General features: G+C 38.1%; 1 protein-coding gene across 1 annotated transcript in view; it reads right to left on the bottom strand.

Annotated features, from left to right (window-relative positions):
* The window catches only part of LOC131859997 (uncharacterized aarF domain-containing protein kinase At1g71810, chloroplastic-like), a 36,721-nt gene extending 20,708 nt beyond the window's left edge, over positions 1-16,013 (bottom strand). The window contains exon 1 of the mRNA XM_059214335.1: positions 15,466-16,013. Within this exon, the coding sequence (XP_059070318.1) occupies positions 15,466-15,826 (361 nt within the window). The 5' untranslated portion in view covers positions 15,827-16,013. The remainder of the gene's footprint in view (positions 1-15,465) is intronic.
* Between the last annotated feature and the right edge of the window lie 5,026 nt (positions 16,014-21,039).

The raw sequence follows: 21,039 nt of genomic DNA, 5'->3' as shown, positions 1-21,039 counted from the left end.
CACCTTCGACAGACATACATGCACCAGCACGTTTGAATACCTCCGGAGGGATGTCACTATATCCTTCAAAGCAAGGGATTTCACGAGGGTATTCGGCATTCCGGGCAGCCAGGGCAAGAAAATAGACCTGAAGGCCAAGAAGATGACACAGGAGGAGAAGGAGCGGTGGATTAAATTAGTCTCCCGGAATTTGACCACAGCGGAGTTGGACAGCGTGGCTAGAGCCACGAAGAGTCGCGGAATCTGCAAGACTTTTGTTGCGGAGGGCCACTGGAGGTGCATCATGGATGTTATCAAGAGCAGATTGATAGGGTCGGGCAAGGCGTCGGACGTTGCCCTCCCTCAGATTATGCTGATGAATGGGCTGATGAATGGCATCGTGTATGACTGGGCAGCGTTACTGGCAGAGCGTATGTATGAGTTTCTGACGCTCCAGCATCGCACATTCTACATGCCTCATTATGCTATAGGGTTATTCCTGGAGGCCACGCGGGAAGTAGTGCCAGAGGATGAGTTGGAGGTACGGCCACAGGGACCGTTGGCAGCGGGAGAGCCTCCAATAATGTATTGGAGGCACTTGGACATTGGGCACTCTTCCGCGAAGCGGAAACGGGCGGTGGATACGGCCTCGGCCTCAGGGGAGCCTGACAGCGGGAGGGAGTCCAGCAGCACGGAGGATTCGGAGGAAGATGAGGAGGACGATAGCAGTCAGGCAACGGAGGAGCCTGTACGCGTCCGGTTTGCCCCACCTCTGTTACCGATGGGCACGGCTGTGCCAGCATCTGGAGTAGGCGGCACTTGTATTCCGGCCTTCGGGCAGAGCCATACGCCTGTTACATTGGGTCCCCTCCAGCACGAGCAACAGGGAGCACCGTCGGGCCCAGCCACAGCGGCACTTACCGAGGACATGGCAGAGTCAGGGACGGAGGAGTCACCACACCGGGTAGTGGTCGAGCAGGGGCCGACGGAGGTGGAGGCTACCGAGTCTCACGTGCGGTTGGAGGTCGTGGGTGGTGACGCCGTGGTGACTGTTTCTGCTTCGTTGTTGGAGGAGCCGACCACAGCGACCCCTCCCCCAGTCACACAGATGCGTGCTGACCTCGAGGCTATGCAGAGCTGGCTCACACAGCGGTTTCAGATGACACTGGCACAGCCGGAGGGAGTTGTTGTATTTTCACCGCGTCGAGAGACGGGAGCGGAGGTAGTCCACTTGGATGACTCGTCAGGGGAGGCACATGGACTCACAGTTGGGCACGAGGCAGGGGAGGTCGCCTCTGGGCAGGCACCGGGAGATGGTGCACCTTCGATGGCGGAGGCGGTACCTTCGCAGCAGGATACAGTAGTGACCGCTCCACCAGGGATTTCCCAGTCTTCGGCACAGGTGGGAGAGGATGTTGAGACTTATCTCGCGGACATGGATGATATGGTAACGAGGGGTAGGCGGGTAGTGGCCGCCGCCCAGACGCAAGCATTGCAGCAGGTGGTGGTGGAGCTCGAGTAGGTCCTACAGTTTATGCGGGTGGACTACCCGACAGCCTTTGCTACCTGCTTTGAGTCTCAGGGGTGGCCGACTACGGAGACAGCGGAGATGCTCTAGGCCTGGAGGTTGCGTCAGCCCGTTGTGGAGAGTCGGGTGACGGCAGTTGTCCGCGAGATCGAGCAGGTCTATCGGGATGCCTATTATACATTGAGGCACACACAGCAGGAGTCTGCAGTCAGGGAGGCTTCCCGAGTAGCGTTGGAGACCGAGGTGGCCAGTCAGCAGGCCTCATGGGCAGCCAAGAGGGCACAGTTGTTGGCACAGCTAGAGGTGGCCCGCACAGAGACGGCTGAGATCCGGACAGCGAAGGCCGAGGTAGAGGGCCGCCTGGCAGCCGAGCAGACACGGTTGGCCTGTGCGACGAAGGCAGTGGATACCAAGGAGAAGGAGTTACTGGAGGCAGCACACATAGTGAAGACAGCTCTCGAGAAGGTCCTCGTGGCAGAACGAGATGTGGCTGTACGCACTCAGCAGGTGTACGAGCTTCGTTCCCGCTTGGCAGCCCAGACACCGCCATCTCACACTTCTACTTCAAGGACGCTTTCTCAGCCCCCTCCCTAGTCTTTCCGATATCTTGTCTAGGTTGCATTATCTCCATTTTTGTAAGTCGCCTGGAGACGACTTTTCTTTTTGGGGGGGATGATGTTGGTGGCATTATTGTACACGGGAATAACATTAGTTAATTATGTGTAATTGTTTTGGTTAGTTGGCAACCGAGGGGTGGAAGTTGCGGTGCGACGGTTGGCGCTCGCACCCCCTCGGTACCCTTTTATACTCCGGAATGTAACTTGTAAAACACACTTATTATGAATAGAACATCTGTTACACTTGTCTGATATTTACGACATTATTCTGCGTTATGTGTTTTATTTCTTAAGTTATTCACCCGAGAGGGCAAACATTTGTCCTCACAAACCTTCAAGAAGAACAGGTTCCTCCAGCAAAGAAGTTTATCAAATTATCAATTCAAGCATGAGAAATGAGCTCCCAAAAGCATTCTTAAATAACCTCCAAAAAGCTACCCCCTCTTGCCTTTGCCTTTTTAATTAATTTAAAACTCATTTTATTTCCCCAATGTGGCATCCAAGTCTCAAAAGGGGCCATTTATTAAATTTTATCACTTAACTTTAATATTGGCACCCATAGTCTTTTATCAAAAATATTTAAATAACAATAAAGTTAAATCTTTAATTTATCTTTATAAAATAATAACTTGACATTATTTAATTTAAAATCACTAGACTATATCAAATATCAAGAAACTGATATCCACTGCTTCCACCAACACATCTAAAAAATAGTAATACTGCCAACCTACTGCATAAACTATCTCCAAAAGCTCCCTAACCCTAACTCATTAGCCTATAGGAACCCCCTAAATAGGCCAATGGTCCACCATATTGAACTAGTTAGGAAGGGGACATTACAAGATCCCTATTCTACAATCACAAAAGGGCTTTAACATTTGAGTCCCCTTCACTAACTTCTATTACTCAACCTCTATAGGTCCCTTGTGTCCAACCTCCTTCATTTCCCCATAGTAGAGTTCAACCTAGGAAGAATGACCCTCCTTTTTATCCTAGGGCTTGATCTCCTTCTCCCTCATCATCAACACCTACAACAATTGCACCCCCTCCACCTATTATCTCTAGAATTTTACCTACCACTCTTGTTTGTCGATGACAACCCATCCCCAAATTCTACACTATGTAGCCTAAAGCAATGTTTCATGTCCCGGTCTTGATCTCCTATGCCACCACCTTGTACTCCTATGGTATTAGCTCCTTCTACACTTTCACCTTTGCTTCCCAGTGTTACCAGTTCACATCTTATGTCTTCTCTCACTTACATCTTTTACCTAGCTCCACTCCTATCCCACCCCAACCCCTTGTGTTTGCTAAGGACATCCTCCAACCTCCTACCCATTAATGTCTTGCCCCACCCCAACCTTGTCATTAGCCATATTTTGTACCTTGATCATCTTGAAATTTGAGACGCCAACCACTTCCATCACTTGATTCTTATAACCTTCAACTAACATATGCTCCCATATCAACCATTATCATACATAACTTCATCATTCCTTATGATTCCTCTTATGACTTCCCCAATTCCCACTATTAAGGATCCTATAGTTTCATATGCTTCACACAATACATCCATTGATGATACACTTATATATTACTTGGACTCTCTTCATCTTGAGCATACCTATCCTCCTACTAATTCTATTGTGACAACTATAGTCCAAGAATCTTCTACACTCCACATTGCTCCCCTTCTTCCTAATAGTTTGTTCGACAGTGTCACTGCCATTCCACCCCTTCCATCTATCTTTACCCCCCGTCGCTGATGTGAATTTAGTTCATTTAGCAACATTTGTGAATACTGATTTTGATCATGTAATGACATTTTGGCTGATGAGGTACCACCTAGTTTTGGTCCTTCGATGCCTATTTCACTAGTTTATCATTGTCAATGGTCCTTATCATGTTTTCCCTCCATGCCTATGTTTATTGTCCCTCACTACATTGATGATCTATATGCATGCCCAACATGTGGGAGCAATGTTTGATGTTCTTTGTTATACAACTTTCCTCTATTTGTTACTTGCACAAGTTCTTTGTATATGTTATTCCTACCCTCCTTAAACAATGTTTGGGAACAATGCAAAGTATTAGGGATATACCCCCGTTTCATGTTAACCATACTATTGTTGAAGCACCCAATATATATGTTCTATTTCCTTCTATATGTTGTATCCTCTTCATGTGCCTTTCGACTTTATGTAGTCATTGCTCTTTGTATTTTCCTACTATGTCTTTTGGGGATGATACAAATCATTAGAGAGCCATATCCCTCTTCATGTCGACCTAAAGAAAGACATGTTTGGTCATTATAGCCATCGTCAAGATGTGTTATCCTATTTTCTTCTTCGTGACTATGTTGATCTATATTGGCCGAGAATGATGATCCTAGATTCATAGTCAAATTTTATGTATCCTATTTATTAGGATTAACTTTGTCCCACTAGAACCGTTTGTGCTCTTTTTCCCATACATCCCACACTAGATTATTGCACAACTCTTTATACCCTTTTTGTGTAACACTATCTCAAACATCAATCATTCTCATATCATATTTGCATGCCTTGTTTGTTCCTACTCCATGTTTGTTGTTCACTCTATTTTATCTTTCACCTTTCACACATGGGTTCTTTGTTTGTTTCATCTTCATCTATGCCATCTTATCCTAATTTTATTATTATTCCTTCTACTCTACTATACATATCACATCTCCATGTTATACATTAACCACAACATTGTTTGTTTCTCTTATCTATAATTGATTATCATCTCCTTGTTAGGACAATATAATGTAGTTGTAGATTTATATAATGACATCTTTTGCTTATGTACCATGTACGACAAAGGCTTTTTCAACACTATTTCATGCCTTCCAGCTATAAATATCCTACTTAAATATTTCCTTACCTTGTATTCCACGATTCCTCAATCACATCCCATCTTAGTCCATAGAATATTTGTCTCTTTCTCTCTTACCTACAGCAATTTCATAGACCTGGTCATATATTTTATAGATTGCTTACCAGCCATCTTCCACATTAAATTATAATTATCCTTATTGGTCTTAATTGTATTCACTATACTAAATATGTTAGGTAGGAATTCCATAATTTGTACATGCTTGTATTTCCCCTATTATGTTTTCCCAATATCCAATCTCACTTGCTGCTACTAGAGGCTTGTGGGTGGATCGTCCCTATTACTACCTCATCAAGAGTTGAGCCCCAAAGAGTTAGCTTATTGTGAGCCACATTGAAAAGGGTATATACATATTCATTACTTGCCTGATTTAGCCTTTGGTAATAAGCCCTTAGACTTCTTAGTTACGTGGGGTTAACCATTAAGATTAGAGGGTAACCTCATCCAAAAGCAAAAACGCATAAAATCTAAAGCAAGTGTGCCCAAAGCACAAAGAAAAATTAAAAAGTAAAAGAAATAAAAATTGACAACACCAACATGATGCATTCCTTTATCTTGTAACATTGCTTTAGAGTATTCCTCTTGATTTAAGTTTCTCCCTTTATCACCTAATCCAACCTATTGGCTATCATTGATCTAAGTCTAGGATTCACTTGTGAGTTGAGGATGCCTCTTCTCCCCTTTCCTGCATCTTGAATGAACTTAGATTGGTTTCTATTGTGACATAATCACACATCGCCCCATTGCAAATGGGGACCCCCTTGTTTTCGCTTTTTAGGGTAGTGTTTTAGCGTCTTCGACTTTGTCTCCGGTCTCTCGCTTTTGCAAATGAGTCAACCTCTTCAAATTCGGAGGAGTCATCAAATCAATAAGGAGAAAGAATGATCAAAAGAACGTTTTGATGCTACAAATGTGCTCAGACAGGTCAAAGGAGTAAAAACGCAATTTTCCAGGATTAATTCTGACAGCTTCCTATTTTTTAGGAAAGTTATTTTTTTGCTTTTTGCTTTTTCATTTTTGGCATTTTGGGGCCAATCCGAGAACCTGCTTTTTTGCTCTGCTTTTTCTAAAAATAGAAAGTTGCTTTTTTGCTTTTCCCAAGATCGCAGGTAGTTACTAAGTCAGAAGAAGTATCAAGCCAAGAAAGTTCATCTGGAACGAACTAGATATGGAACCACCTTCGAATCCAAAGGATAATGTCAGGAATGCTAATGGAAGATCACAAGAAATTGGCTACGTATGAAATCTAGGTGAAGAATCCACAAAGTTGACATGAAGTTCGACCTTCTCTAGGAAAAAAATCTTGTTGAGGGCATGAAATCCACCAAGGAGAAAAGGAAAATCCAATTGAAAGTGCTAGTCCCACCCGAACAAAGTGGAAATTCGTGTTAAGACCATGGAGTCCGACCTTCTCGAGAAGATTTAAAAATCCACTTTGAAAATTTTCACTTGTGGTTTGAATTTCCAAGTTGAAGACAAAGAAGATTAAAAATCCACAGGGTAAAGAGGACAAGTCCCTTGAGGACGAATTTTCCCAAATATAGGTGAGCAAAAGTTTCCAAGTCCATGAAAAATCCTTGTGAGGTAAAAGGGAAAATCCACTTGGAGGTCGAATTTCCCAAGTGAATAAGTAACTGAGATTAAGTAAAAAAATCCACTTAGAAGTGGAAGAATAATTCCTTCATGAGGTCGATTTCCCAAAAAGGAAAAATCAATTATTTTATTCAAAAAGAAATCAATGGTTTTATTTGTCAAAATCGCTCAAGAAGGGAATCAACAAGTTTTGTGGCTTTATTTGTAAATTCATTAAGGAAAGAAAGCAAAGGCATTATTGTTTTTTTTTTTGCAAATCACTTATGAGAGGCAAGAGTTATTGTTTTTGGTTTTTTTTTTAAAAGATAGAAGGCATGAGTCGACCTCCTTCTAGAAAAATTCACAAGCCTATTGAAGGGAAGAAGAACAACAATCATTCATTCCACAAGTTCGATTTTGCTCTAGGCAGACCTTGAAACAGCAGACTCATGAAGGAAAAAGGCTCAGCAACAAAACAAAGCCCTCATCATTTACAGGCAAAGCAGTTTCAGACATATATTCAGCCTTGGTGATCATACTTTGAGGACAAAACCACAGAATTTCTCCCTATATCTGGATTTTGGGACTGAAATTTAATTTCCAGATCTATAGTGGATTGATATCTCTAAGTTCCAATTGTAATCAGACCTCCTTAAAAGGTAAAAATCAGGTTTTAGAATTCCATTTTCCAGATTTTGTCAAGGTTTGAGCATTCATAGTTTTGAATTCTGATTTTAGAAGATTAAAATGTCTGAAATTCACAAGAAAAATCAGAACTTGAGAAATTTTGGAATTAATTAGTATTCCTCTATGTTTTAGTTGCCTTACAAAGTCATTAATTTCAAGCTTCATACAGGTACCATGTCTGCACCAAGGAATATGGGAGGAGGAATTAGGAGAACTCAAGTCAAGGAGGTCACTAAGGGATTTTATCCTGAATCCCAAATGGAAGAAGGTTGGAGACACTAATTTTGAACAATTCAACATGGCTCAATACAAGGAAAGACTGTTTGGCACGCATACTGAAATGCCTTCACCCATAGCAAGCAACATAATCAAGTATCGATTGCATCAAGCAACAGGTTTCCCACCAGCAATTTAATGCAGTGAGTTGATGATCAAATGTGCCAAGAGGTATGATCCACAAACAAGGTCCATCAGGGCACCCAATGGAGCAATCTTGGCGTATCTTACCGAAGGCTCAGTTAGGGAGCTGTTTGGTATTCCTTGCCGCCAAAAGATCAAGTAGAAATCAAGAAGAATCGCAAGCAATGTTTGATCAAGCACAAGAAGCCTGCATGGGTATAATAAATACCAATTGGGTTAAAGAAAAGAAGCAGCATCATTAAGTTACCCAAGAGGCTTATCTTTACTAACTTCAAAGGAGAATACAGTGATATGATTCACATGTTGAACAGGGTCATTGGTACCTCCCAAGGTGCATTCTTTGAAGTGTGGATGTTCTCATACGTAGAGGAGATTGTCTTGGGACAGGAAGTGATAAATTGGCCTAAATTGATAAGTGATAACCTTGACATCCAGTTAAGAAACTTAGAAAGAACAAAGGCCTTCTACATGAGCTCTTATGTGGTGTATATCTTAGCCTGATACACAAAATATAGAGGTCTGATATGTAAAGGAGAAGTGGGACCTAGGAGTAACCAATTCAAAGTCTATGATTGCTATCCTCAGCTGCAATTGCCTTATAAGGGTAACTACAAGATAAATAATGATGTCTTTGTCATGTACACCACCTGATTGCTTCAAGGAGGAATTCACAAGAGATTATCCAAAGAGGCCATGGCATTAGTTGAGAAGTATGGATCATGGTTCATTCAATTTCCAACCTTCACCTACATAAGGATTCAAGGGTTTTCAGATGCTCCATACAAACTTCCAAGGTACCCAACGGACAAGGTAGTCATGCTCAAGGTTGCAAGACAGCTAGTTCACTTGGGACTCCATTCAGAAGGAACACATGCAAGGGGTGCATTTTCCTACTGTGATAGGAAATATGATAGATGTATGTCCTTCCTTCACTTCAAGCAGCCAAGACAGCTGATTCAGAATTGCAATTTTACAAGCTGAGCGGATGCAAAGAAAGACCAAATTTTGGTTTGCATCCAAAAGTTCATGGAAAGAAGAAAGAACATATAGTGGAATTCGAGGACTATTGGTCCAAATTGATAGATGAATTTGGGGTAAGGAAGAAGATGTCCTCCAGAATTCCAATAGATTTTATAAAGAAATGTAACTTGTTTCCTATTCCTGATCAAGTAAAAGATAATGGAGATTATATGCATCCTCAATATGAACAAGAGAAAAATAAACCCATCTTATTACCAGGTTGGATACAACCAGAGTTAACAGATTTGAATATATTGATGAAAGAGATCATAGCTAACTCCAGAGAGTGGATAGATCACCAAATCAGCAGGTTGAGGAAAGAAGATGCGGCTCTTACCTACTCCAAGTTAGACAATGTTGGGGTTCCCTAAGGTCAGAATGAAGAAGTTGAAAACAGTAAAGGGCGGGATATTCACAGTGAAATTCTAGGTTCAAGGAAGAGGAAAGAGATGGTTGAAAGCTCTCAAACAAAAGGAAAAGAAGTTTCAAGTGAAGAGTCCGGGTCTAGGAAGCAAAAGGCTAGTGTTACTCAATCAGCTACAAGCACATCAACCACCAAAATAGTGGAGGAAATACCCATTGCAGACAATGAATCATACCATGAAAAACAAATTGAACTTCGAAATGAGGAACACCTAGAGTCTTTTCAACAGCAAGCTTATCCATTCATAAGCTTACATGGAAGGGGGTGATACGCTCATGCTTGAAGATTCAGAGGATACTGAAATCCTAGACACCAATGATAAAATAGATGAGGAGATAATTTCAGCCTTAAGGGGAATAAGTGATAACACTCAATTAGAGGATGGAATGGAGCTATCTACTCTGCCAAATTGGTTGGCAAAGAGTTTGATGAAGAAGCCCAAGCCAGTAAATGAGGTCCAGCCAATCGAGAATATGCATGACTTCTTAGAAAGGATTGGCAAAGCTAAAGTACCAAAGAAACCAAAGAAGTATTGTCAAATCACCAGGGATGATAAAGGATCCAGGGTCTTGCAAGTGGCAGTTCCAAAGGGTGATAAGCCAAGAGATGAAGTTACCCCTATGGATTATGAGTTCACAACACTTGACATTGGACCAACCACAAAAGATCAAGACTTCCAAGAGTTGGCTGATACAACAAGAGCTATTAAGGAGAAATTTGATAAAACAGAAGAGAAGAAGAATAGATTAGAGGTGGAGAATATGAGGCCTGTAGAGCTCATTCAATGGATGGCTGCTCCAATAAGACAAGAAGATGAGACATTCGTTCCACTACTTCCCTTAGGAATCAGTTGACAGTCTTGAAGCAATGAGAATTACAAGTCAAGCAACAAGGAGGTGAGCTGAAAATACCTCAAAGCAAGTGGAGCAATTCTTGGAGAGGTATGTTTGAACCTTTGATAGAGTAGTCATGTTCGTAAATGAAATTCATCAAGTAGAGGACAATTGGGAAGAATTCCACGATGTAGAATACAAGATAATACCTCGTCTAAGAGTGTTGAAATAGTTGCCAGAGCAGATGTTGATTCAAGAGGGTGTTATTGATGAAAGGGCTTCAAATGATTTCAATAGATGGTACTGTTCCTTGAAAGTAAGGAAGAAAGTATTTGATAAGATGAAGGAAGAATGCATGGATATGAAAGACTCACTTGAAAGGATACAGCTCAGGATCCTTAGATCGCTTGAGAAAGTATCTGGGCAGGATGTCAATGATGCAAATGGTTTAAATTTGAAGAGTTGAGGAAGAGCATTAAAAATATGTATCTCAAAGAAATGGAAGTTATAAAAGAAGATCAGCTAGATGACATGTTTTCCTTATGATTTAAATAAACAATTTTCAAAGGCAAGAAAACAAATGGGAGGATACTTTTGGCTGATGCATGGAGGCCTTGGACGTGATAGGAGTGCAATTGGATGCCTTGTCGAGCATAGCAATGGAGGAACTCAATTCGCTGATGGCCAAGTTCATTGCATTCACAAGCAGACAACGAGACAAGGGGAATCACATTTTGGAATCTGGTCCTATGGATTAGTACGCAAGGTGTCGGTGTCATCTATGTTCCAAGTGACTCTTCCTCCTTGTGCCAAGCGTCAAAGATAAATAACCAATCAGTTGAAAGTTAGTTGGATTTTTGCAATTAACTCTAATTAGGGTTTTATCTTGGCCATTGATCATGGATCAATCTGGGTCATTGCTTTGTATTGGGGTGTCTATATAAACCCTCCTCTTTTCATTTGTTATACAAAGATTTCAGAGAAATTGTTGTAGTGATACTTCTTAAGTAATAGACATAATTCATTGAAGTTTGGTGAATCTTTGTCCACTTTTGCAAGTTAGCATGGTTTCTTGGCTCTCACTAGAATAGATTTAATTTCCAAGTTGATAGATTGAATGAAGGATTAATAAAATTGCTTAATGTGGAGTTGATTTGTTCATACTTTTTATAATTGAATGATTTTCAATTATTTTGCAACGTTAGACTGAACAAGTAAATGAAAACTTAACTTCTATTACTATATTCATTGTTCAATATGTTGGTGAATATAAGTGATATGAAAAATCTTTTGAATGCCTTAGAAGATAGCACTACTCTTGTGTAGTCGTTGAATTTGGCAAAGCAAGAATTGGTTTAAATTCCACTTTTGCAATTCCTGTCTCCAGAGTTCATAGGATTAGCTTAGGATTAGAATTATCTTCTTAAACCCTCGCCCCTTTTTCCTTTTTTTTCCAAGTCTTAGTAGAAGTAGGATTGGAAAGAGCTTATTGCAAAATCATTTCAAAAAAAAAGAAAGTTACAAATGTCTGGAATCAGCAGAATCCTTAGATTGATTAACTCCGTGAATAATTATGTAAGAATAATTATGTAAGTCCTCCTTGAAATTATCAGCATATCACAACAAACCAACTAAGACTATCCGTATGCATTTGGGAACCTTGGAGTCGTCTTTGTGATCACACAGTTCAGTTGTTTAGCACATAGAAGATTTTGATCAAGAGAGAATAGGATATCTCTGGGTATTTTATTCTGTGTTGAATGTGCATAAAACCACACGAAGTGGAAGGCCGGAGTTTTGGCCAGCAAGTGGAAGTTCTTCATAACTTCTCCAAATTGTGTTTGCCTTAATCACTTTCATCAATCTTAACCATCTGCCTGATCAAACATTCATGTTGATGCACCTTCATTACCAAATTAAGGGAAAAAATCAGTCATAGTCGGGATTTTGAGGGTGAAATGGAACTGCTCAAGGCAGGCCGGGCTTTTGGAGGGTCACTGGAAGTGCTCCCAAGCTGGCTGGACTTTTAGAGGGTCATTGGAAGTGCTCCCAAGCTGACCATGGATTTTGATGCTAAGTGGAAGTGAGCTTCTCCAAGATAGGCTGTGGATTTAAGGGTGAAGTGGAAGTGGAAGGAAGTGGAACTCATGGGGGTAACTCACTCGTTGCCACCTCCATTCAACATCACCACCAAGACCTCGGTTGCTACTCATCAAACACTTCTTCTCAATTGATTGCTCATTACTTCTTGATCGCTCCTTGCCTCCATTCTCCAACCTAAAGATGTCCACTTGCCTGCTTGACTACTCATCACACTTAAGACTCCTACCTTTACCTGACCTAGAAGTTGCACTGCATTCCCTCTCAAGCAAGAGGTTAATAGCTAAGGAAACTACTGCCAAGCTAGGCAACTCAACTAAGACAACTAACCTACGAACAAAAAGTGGGGGTCCCCATTTGCAATGGGGCAATGTGTGAAAAAGTCACAACACTTTCCTCTCTAACATTTCAGTTCTGTGACTCATTCTCCAATTCCCAGCTCTAGTGTTTGATACGATAGATCAATATAAGGCTCTTTTGTTAAATATCCAAAAGCTATTTCTCTTTTATATGCTAATTGAACACTTAGAAGGATAGAAGCATCGTTTAATTCCCTGCACCCTTCCAATAACACCAACACTATATTTCTTTTTTCTATCTTTCAGTACTGTCCAGACTTCTTAAATATTATGTCCATATGTCATTATATTTTGTCTTGTACCATAAATGCTTATGCTTACTTTAGTTTATCCTTAATATTATTATGTGAATTGATAATAGTTCTCTTTTTATTTAGCTGCAGTGGTAAAGCTAACAGTTAATACTTGTCCATTATGGTTTGGAATTATTTTGCCAGATTTGAAAGTCATCTATTTACTTATATTATAGGTACCTTTAAAATGCTTTGTCTCTGTTATCTCAACAATCAAATTTTCAACATTTAAGTAAAATAACTGATAACTTTTGGAACAACAAAAAAAAATTGCAAACCAGATAAATATACTCTATTTAAGGAAGAATAATAATATCATCACTCCAAATCAGAGTATGTCACCTGCTCACATAGGAAGGCAGCCTCAAAAAGAAAATCATGATTGCAAATCAAAGAAGCAACACACAAACTACACGGTGAAAATGGTAGAGGGGCCCTAATGAAGACAGTTTAAATCCAAAGAATAAGTGTGAAATTTGAATGATGTCAAACAAATTTCAAACATTTACAAAGAAAGCCCAAATTTTTACAAAGAAAGCCTGGTATGTGAAATCTTAGCTCAAGAAAATAGAAAAGGATTGATAAATTCATTGTAAACCTGCTGTTATAACTTATAGGTTCTACAGAGCATTTTTTATTTTTTCCTAAATGACCTTACAAGACATCTCAATGCATAGGAGCCCAGAACAGCATGCTCCAATTTTTAATGGGAAAGGGCCTCAATGAACTACCTGAGTTTGCATTAGCAAATCAAAATATATTTGGGTTAGAGCTAGGCAGATCTACAAAAGCTAAAGCTTATTGTGGTCATCATCGACTTGTAACATTCTTGAGACTAAATTGACCTACAGAACCTATCAAAGTGTATTTATTTGTTTAGATGATTGTCATTATGGTGTCCAGTTTTAAATTAAATAATCCACGCTTTGTTTGATTGCCCTAGTTAAATATTTTACATACTTTTAGTTATGACTACAAATACATGTCTAGTTGAATTATGTTCCATGCCTCAGTCCCCTACAGGACTCAAAGTTCAAATGCATGCATCCCACCCCTCAGTTCTCTAAGGGGCAGTGCCCCATGCAAGCAGGGGTGAGGTATGCAATGGGATGCTGTGTTCCCCTTCCTGTCTCCCATGGAACTCATCTTATGTCGTCCTGTTTCTTCTGTTGTTGTTTTTGTGCTGTCGTACACTTCAGATGTATTTGTTTGTTTACAATCTTAGATGATTGTCGTTATGGTGTCCAGTTTTAAATTAGATAATCCACGCTTTGTTTGATTGCCCTAGTTAAATATTTTACATACTTTTAGTTATGACTACAAATAGATGTCTAGTTGAATTATGTTACATGCCTCAGTCCCCTACAGGACTCAAAGTTCAAACACATGCGTCCCACCCCTCAGTTCTCTAAGGGGCAGTGCCCCATGCAGGCAAGGGTGAGGTATGCAATGGGATGCTGTGTTCCCCTTCCTATCTCCCATGGAACTCATCTTATGTCGTCCTGTTTCTTCAGTTGTCGTTTTTGTGCTGTTGTACACTTTAGATGTAATACTAAAAAATAAGTAAATCTGAACCAAGACTAATCAGATAATGATCTTGTCTTGAAATTTGTAATTTCTGTGAGGTTGTGTTCCTGTGTTTGGAGTATTGAGTTTCATTGTGATTCATTTTGACACTTTGGCTATTATTAATCTAAGTAACAAGTATCAAAGTAAGAAAACCAATTTACATATAATAAAATAGAAATCTAAATTACCAATAAATTGAAATCATCCACAAGGCACAAATCACACATTCACTGTATGAGACATATTTCCTTCTTTACTTCTCCCTTCATTTAAATCCTAGTTACAGTATTGTTCTCTTGCATATTTACATCTTGTGTTTCTAAATTGTTATCAGTATCTTTCTGTGAAAATCTACGCTACAATGAATGTACATCATTACACTCTATGCATGTGAATCTAACTGGACTCGTCTTACTCTAACAAAAGTTCGAGCATGCTAATGAAAAACAGCTAAACATACTCTTAATCTATTCATGCAGGACTTCTGTGTGTGTGTTTTTTTTAATTATTGCTTAATCTTCTAACTGTTACTACACTTAATGGCAATAAGTGAACAGCATTGGCTGCTCCAAATTTGGCTCAAATGTCATATATATATAATGTCTAGTATTCTTAATCTATATTTGACTCCCTGCTCGCTTCTTTCATCTAGGATTTTGAGGGTATTTCCAGGCATACACTTTTGCCCGTTCTCTCGTTTCACACCTGCCTATAGTTACATAGTGGCGGCCAGTTTAGAGGAAATGCGAATCAACTTCAGCTTCACTGAAGTTACACAACTTACAGCCTCTTTGAAACGTGTCTTTGAGTAGATCCATCTACCAATATTAAAAATTACATCTGAAATCAAATTAGAACTTCATATGCCGAAATAGAAGAATTTTAGTGAAGCGCCCCATTCTAGAAGTTCAGAAATTTTGTTCCTTCGATATATACTGTACAAAAGTTTGGCCATTGTTTACATTGATAAACTATCATTTTTGTAGACATTGGGGCGAATCTGCATTTTCAATTGACAAGAAAATTTAACAAAAACACTAAATGCGCAAATATTAGCCGCTAAAACCATCCCGAAGCTAAACACTCAATGCTTCAAACTATTGAAAGTAGGAGGGCGAGAATATTAATACTGTGATCGGTACCTGGATAGTGGGGTTTAGACCAAGGCAGGGGAGGCAGTAGTTTTGCATCTGGGTCTTCCCAATTCCTGAGCAAAAAGATGCCCTCGATCCTCTTAGCCAATACAGGAAGCCCAACTTCTCTAGTCCAGTGAATTCCCTTCTGTACAAATTCACTGTCCTTCTTTACAATCTGCCAAAATCTATTGACTTGTTTCTTCTTCTTGTTTTTCTCAGAGGGGATGCTAAATGGTGGAGTAGCACAGACTCTGATATATTTAGTGTTCTTGTTGGTGTTGTTTTTTCTGTGCGTATAAAATGAAATGTAGGATTTTATATTAGTGACTGTAAGAGTGCCTGAAGATGAATACGCTCCCGTTATCATTTTGCTCTAAGTGGGTATTGGCATAAGATAGTAGTTGCAGATTTACGAAGAGAGCATGGGAGAATTCACTGACGAGGATTAATGCTATACATGGTTTTGAGCAGGTGCTAAGAAGCATGTTTTGATGGATTTATTGGTATGTATTCATACATGTCATCGATGAAACTTTGTGTGGCTCTCTTTATATGTCGAAAGACAAAAGTTTATGCTAAACCCTCTTTCCTGTTTTATTAGAGTAATTATTTCATGCACTCCAAATACCCGTCGATAGTTGTTTTTGGTGGCGTTTTGAGTGTTCGAAAACGAGAGGCTTGTAAAGCTTGTTAGGAAAGGAATTCGAGTTAGTTAAGCTGTCATTTAGTACGAGAGTACTAATGTTTCAATGGGTTTAATAGGGTAGGTATTTAAAAAATAGTTAAACTAGCCTTTGGAATGGAGGTGCAATGGTAATGTTGAAAGTCAAAGTGGATTTTTTTGATCTTGGTATCATTCATTCAAAGATATCATTGCATGATATCTACACTAATATGAATTATCATAACTTTGATGTTTGTGTAGATGAGTTTCCCTGCAAGATGAAAATATGTTATAATAAGAAATGAAATTTGTGCAATGTTTAAGAATGCAAAAAGTATGAAAGAGATTCATTTTAAACTATAAATATATATTAAAAATTTATAAATTTTATTATAATTAAACAATGGCCTACTCTATGGAAGCGCATTTACAAAAATTAAATTTTACCATGCAATTATTTGTCCAAAATAAATAAAATATAATAAGCATAGTAAAATATACTTTAAATAATATCCAATACAAATCTGAAACATTTTAATTATAAAATATCATATGTCTAAAGTCTTTAAAACATAAAACTTAATAGTAGAAAACAAAAAACCAACAAAGAACCAACTAGCAATTAAGCACTTTAGTCCCTCTGTAGGTAGTTTTTTAACTTTTCACCTAAAATTCTTTGTAAATTACTATTTTTTCCCTTTCTAAATTTTTTATTGTAAATTTTATTTTTTATCTCACACAATGTAATATTTGTAAATCATTGTTATAAATCATTGTTCTTTCTATCATTATCTTTAATAAAAGGATTTAAGTTGAAAATTACTTTTATTATATTGATATTTATTAGTGTATATTAATATTTAATTATATTATATTGTAATACTCGTATTTATTATATATTATTTAATATCATATTAAAATTAAATTCTATTATATATCAACACCAAAATGACAATTATTTAGGTAACAATTTCTCTATTTGGACCTAATTTCCACATATGAATATAGCTAAGATAGACTATAATTTCAACAAGATTAATTTTAATCTTATTTTTTTTCCATTAATTGTAAAACAAAATATTTATATACATCTTTTAATTAATATTTTTGTTAATAATGTATAAAATTTTATTTTTACAAACCAACCATTTACCCTCAAAAGTTGTAGCATTGAATGTCCATTGCCAAAATTAATTTAATTGAAAATCTGCATTAAATATTTTCATTTTTATTTGGCTATCAAATGGTGGAGGGGAATTAAAATTATGAATTTTTAACTGCATGGGTGTGGATGTTCTTATTTTCCGATTGGATGATCTAATTTATTTGTATGGGCTCAAATGATTTCCATCTGGGTTAAAATAATGTTTAGTATGTTTTAATTTTCTTTTCAAATTATTTAATTTTTTTATCTAAATCTTTAAATCTTTTAAAGCTTTAGTTATCCTCATAAAATTTAATAATATAAATATATATCTTTGATAAATATATTTTAATAAATATATTAATATATATTTTCTATATAAAAGATGAATAAATAATTTTAATATTATTAATATATTTAATTATCTATATATACAATAATATAAATAAAATTATTATATTACGATTAAATACATTTTTGATAATAAAAGAAAATCAAAATTAAACAAGTTAATTATATATAATCATTTAATTCTCTATATATACAATAATATAATTAAAATTATTATATTAGGCTTAAATACATTTTTGATAATAAAAGAAAATCAAAAATTAAACATGTTAATTATATATAATCAATGAATAACAAAACTATATATAATAATATATTAGTAAGGTTAAATATACAAATTATTAAAATATAAGTAAATTTGTGATTAAAAGTTTGAGATTAAGATGTGAATAAATAATTTAATATTATGCATATTATTGACCAATATTTTTAACATATTTAATTATAATATAAATTATATTTATAAAATAGATGAAATATAATATTTATCATATAATATTAAATCTATATAATGCAATAATATAGTCTAAAATATTGTATAAAGATTAATATATTAATTATAAATAATTTATTAAGAATAACATTACCCAAAATATAATAATAATAAATCTATTATTAATAATTGTATTAAATAATTATTGATTGAAATTAAGATTATTATTATTATTAATTTTATAGTGTAATAATTTTAACAAATGATTATAACTTAATTTATAATTCTTAATTATATTATAACCTTAATCTTAATTCTTATTTATTATTATAATTCTAAAATAATTATAATAATGATTAGGATTAAAAATAAGTTTATAATGAAAGTTTTTAGGGATGAATGGATGGCTTCAAGCACGAAGGGAGGTTGCGGGTTTCGAGCTAGGGCATCGACGCCCTAGCTCATGGGTGGTCTCTATTTGCCTGTGTGTTGGGGGAAGGGCGTAGGTTGTTCTGGCAGGGAGGGAAGGATCTATCTGTCGGGTGACTAGTGTTGGTGGTGGTGAGGTGGTCTGTGGGTGGAGGGTTTGTGTAGGGCGTGGCAGGGGCTCAGGTTTTTTGTTGCTGCTTCGTGGATAGCCAGAGGGGTGAGGGGGCTTTGGCATGTATTGTCCTTTGGTGGTTCTCGAGTGGAGTGGGTGATCGGTGATTATCGGGGTGTGGATTCCTCTTTCATTTTCCTTTGGGGTGTGGGTTTTATCATGGGGTGTGATGCCTAGAACTAGAGAAGAGATCGCAGGGGCATCATCGGGCATGAATTTTCGTGCAGTGTTGGGTTCAAAATCCCCATCCCAAGGTATCAAGACCTTTGATAATAATCTTTTTGTTTTAGATTCGGGGTTTGGTAATGTTGGTATGCCTAATGGCTCTCGCATTACAAAGATTAATGGTTGTCTTAAGAAATGCAGTGAGAGGCCGAAATTGGTAATTTCTCCAAAGATGATAGCCGAAGATGTTAAACACTTTTCAAAACACTCGTTATATTGCAAATTTTTGGGGATGAGGGTTTCTCTATAGTTTTTGGAGAATTGGGCTCAGAGGACGTGGGCGCCGGAAGGGGAGATGGATATTATGTTGCTAGCTAACAATTACTTCATGTTTAATTTTAATTGCATGGATGATCGCAATAGGGTCTTTGAGGGAGGCCTATATTTTTATAACCAGGTGGGGTTGTTCATCAAACCTTGGCATGCAGGATTTAACCCTTCGAAGGAGCTCCCGAATCATGTCCCAGTGTGGGTTCGATTACCTCAATTTCCAGTGGAATGTTGTTAGGAGGATGTGTTGTGAATGCTAGCTTCGTTTCTTAGGAAGCCTGTTGGATCTTCAACACAAACCTTGGGGAGAAAGGTAATGACTTTTGCTCGTATCTATGTTGAAATTGATCTTAGTAAGCCTTTGCTAGATGCTATAGATATGTGTGCAGGCTCTTATTCTTGGGTCCAACAGCTTGATTATGAGACCTTACCCTTTCGGTGTCGTCTATGTCGTGAGTATGGTCATTTGCAGCACAAGTGCCCTAGGTCTAAACCGGTTGTGTATCAGCCTCAATAGCCCTCTCGTAACCTTGATGGGGCTGATAAAGGAAAGCTTTCATGTCTAGTGAGGTTGTGGGTGTTGATGGTTTCATCCCAATTAAGACAACAAATAGGAACCGGGGTCAAAAGAGGTCTTTATAGGAGAGACGGGAGGAGGATACCTTTAACAAATTTGAAGCCTTGGATGATCTTAGCCAACAGGAGGTGAATCCAAGGATGATTCCTTTGGATCATAGTGCAACAGGGTTGATGCCTGATAGTGTGAACTTGGATACTACCCAGGGTCTGCAAGAGATAGGGAGTCAACAGATGGAGATGGATTAGTAGGTAGTGGCTCAGAAGGGACCCATCTCTAGTGTTGAAGTGAAGATGGCTGGTGGGGATGTTTCTCCTGCAACACATAAATTGGACTTTGTTGGGGTTAAAAGTAATAAGATCTCTTTACATTTGGGTCTTCTTCAAAAAGACATTAAAAAAGGAGCAACATAGAAGATTTCAAAGGTTGGCAGAAAGAAGGACTTGGAAAAGATCAAATTGATGGGGGAGAATTTGGTTGTCAGGGTTAGTAAAGACTTTGGATTCTCATTTTTCTAATCCCTCGAAATGATTGTGCTATCATGGAATGTGAGGGGCTTGAACAGTGTCCCTAGACAAATAGTTGCTCGAGAATTGATAAGGAGTCATTCTCCTGATGTCCTTTTCTTGCAGGAAACTAAATTATCTATGGAAAGTATGTTGTGTCTCGTGCCAAAGCTATGGGGGAGAGGAGAATGTCAGTGTATTGGGGCATTTGGCTCCTCTAGAGGTGTGGCTTATCTTTGGAACCCCTTGAGGATTTGTCCTATATGGTGGGTTTCTTCCAGATCATCTGTATTTGGGGCTGCCTCTAGTCTTGAGACTGGGGAATATATCTTGCTTACTAACATTTATGCTCCCAATTATCTTCAGGGTAAGAAGAATTTGTGGTCTCATATTACTTTTATTCATGGGTTTTTTCCTTTTCATCTGTGGATTATGACGGGTGATTTCAATGCCATCTTAGACTTGAGTGAGAAAAAGGGTGGTGTTATGTGGTTAGAGCCTTCTTCATCCCTCCTTCGGGATAGTATATCAACCTTGAATCTTGTTGACATCAAGACCGGTAATGGTCTGTTCACTTGGAACAACAAGAGGATAGGGGAGTATTGGATTGCGGAGAGGATGGATCACTTTCTGGTTTCTAGTTTTTGGGTTGGTGGGGGATGGTCCACATGCTTTGAGATTTTAGATTGGAGAGGTTCGGACCACTGGTCCATCAAATTGGTGTCAACCTCTGCTCAAGTCGCTCACACTCCTTCATTCAAATTCCAACTTATGTGGTTGCAAGATTCTTCTTTGCAGGATCATGTTGC

The sequence above is a fragment of the Cryptomeria japonica genome, chromosome 11 (assembly GCF_030272615.1).
Source record: "Cryptomeria japonica chromosome 11, Sugi_1.0, whole genome shotgun sequence".
NCBI classification, from domain to species: Eukaryota; Viridiplantae; Streptophyta; class Pinopsida; order Cupressales; family Cupressaceae; genus Cryptomeria; species Cryptomeria japonica.
The sequence above is the reverse complement of the archived record's forward strand: the minus strand, read 5'-3'. Positions and strand labels throughout refer to the sequence as shown.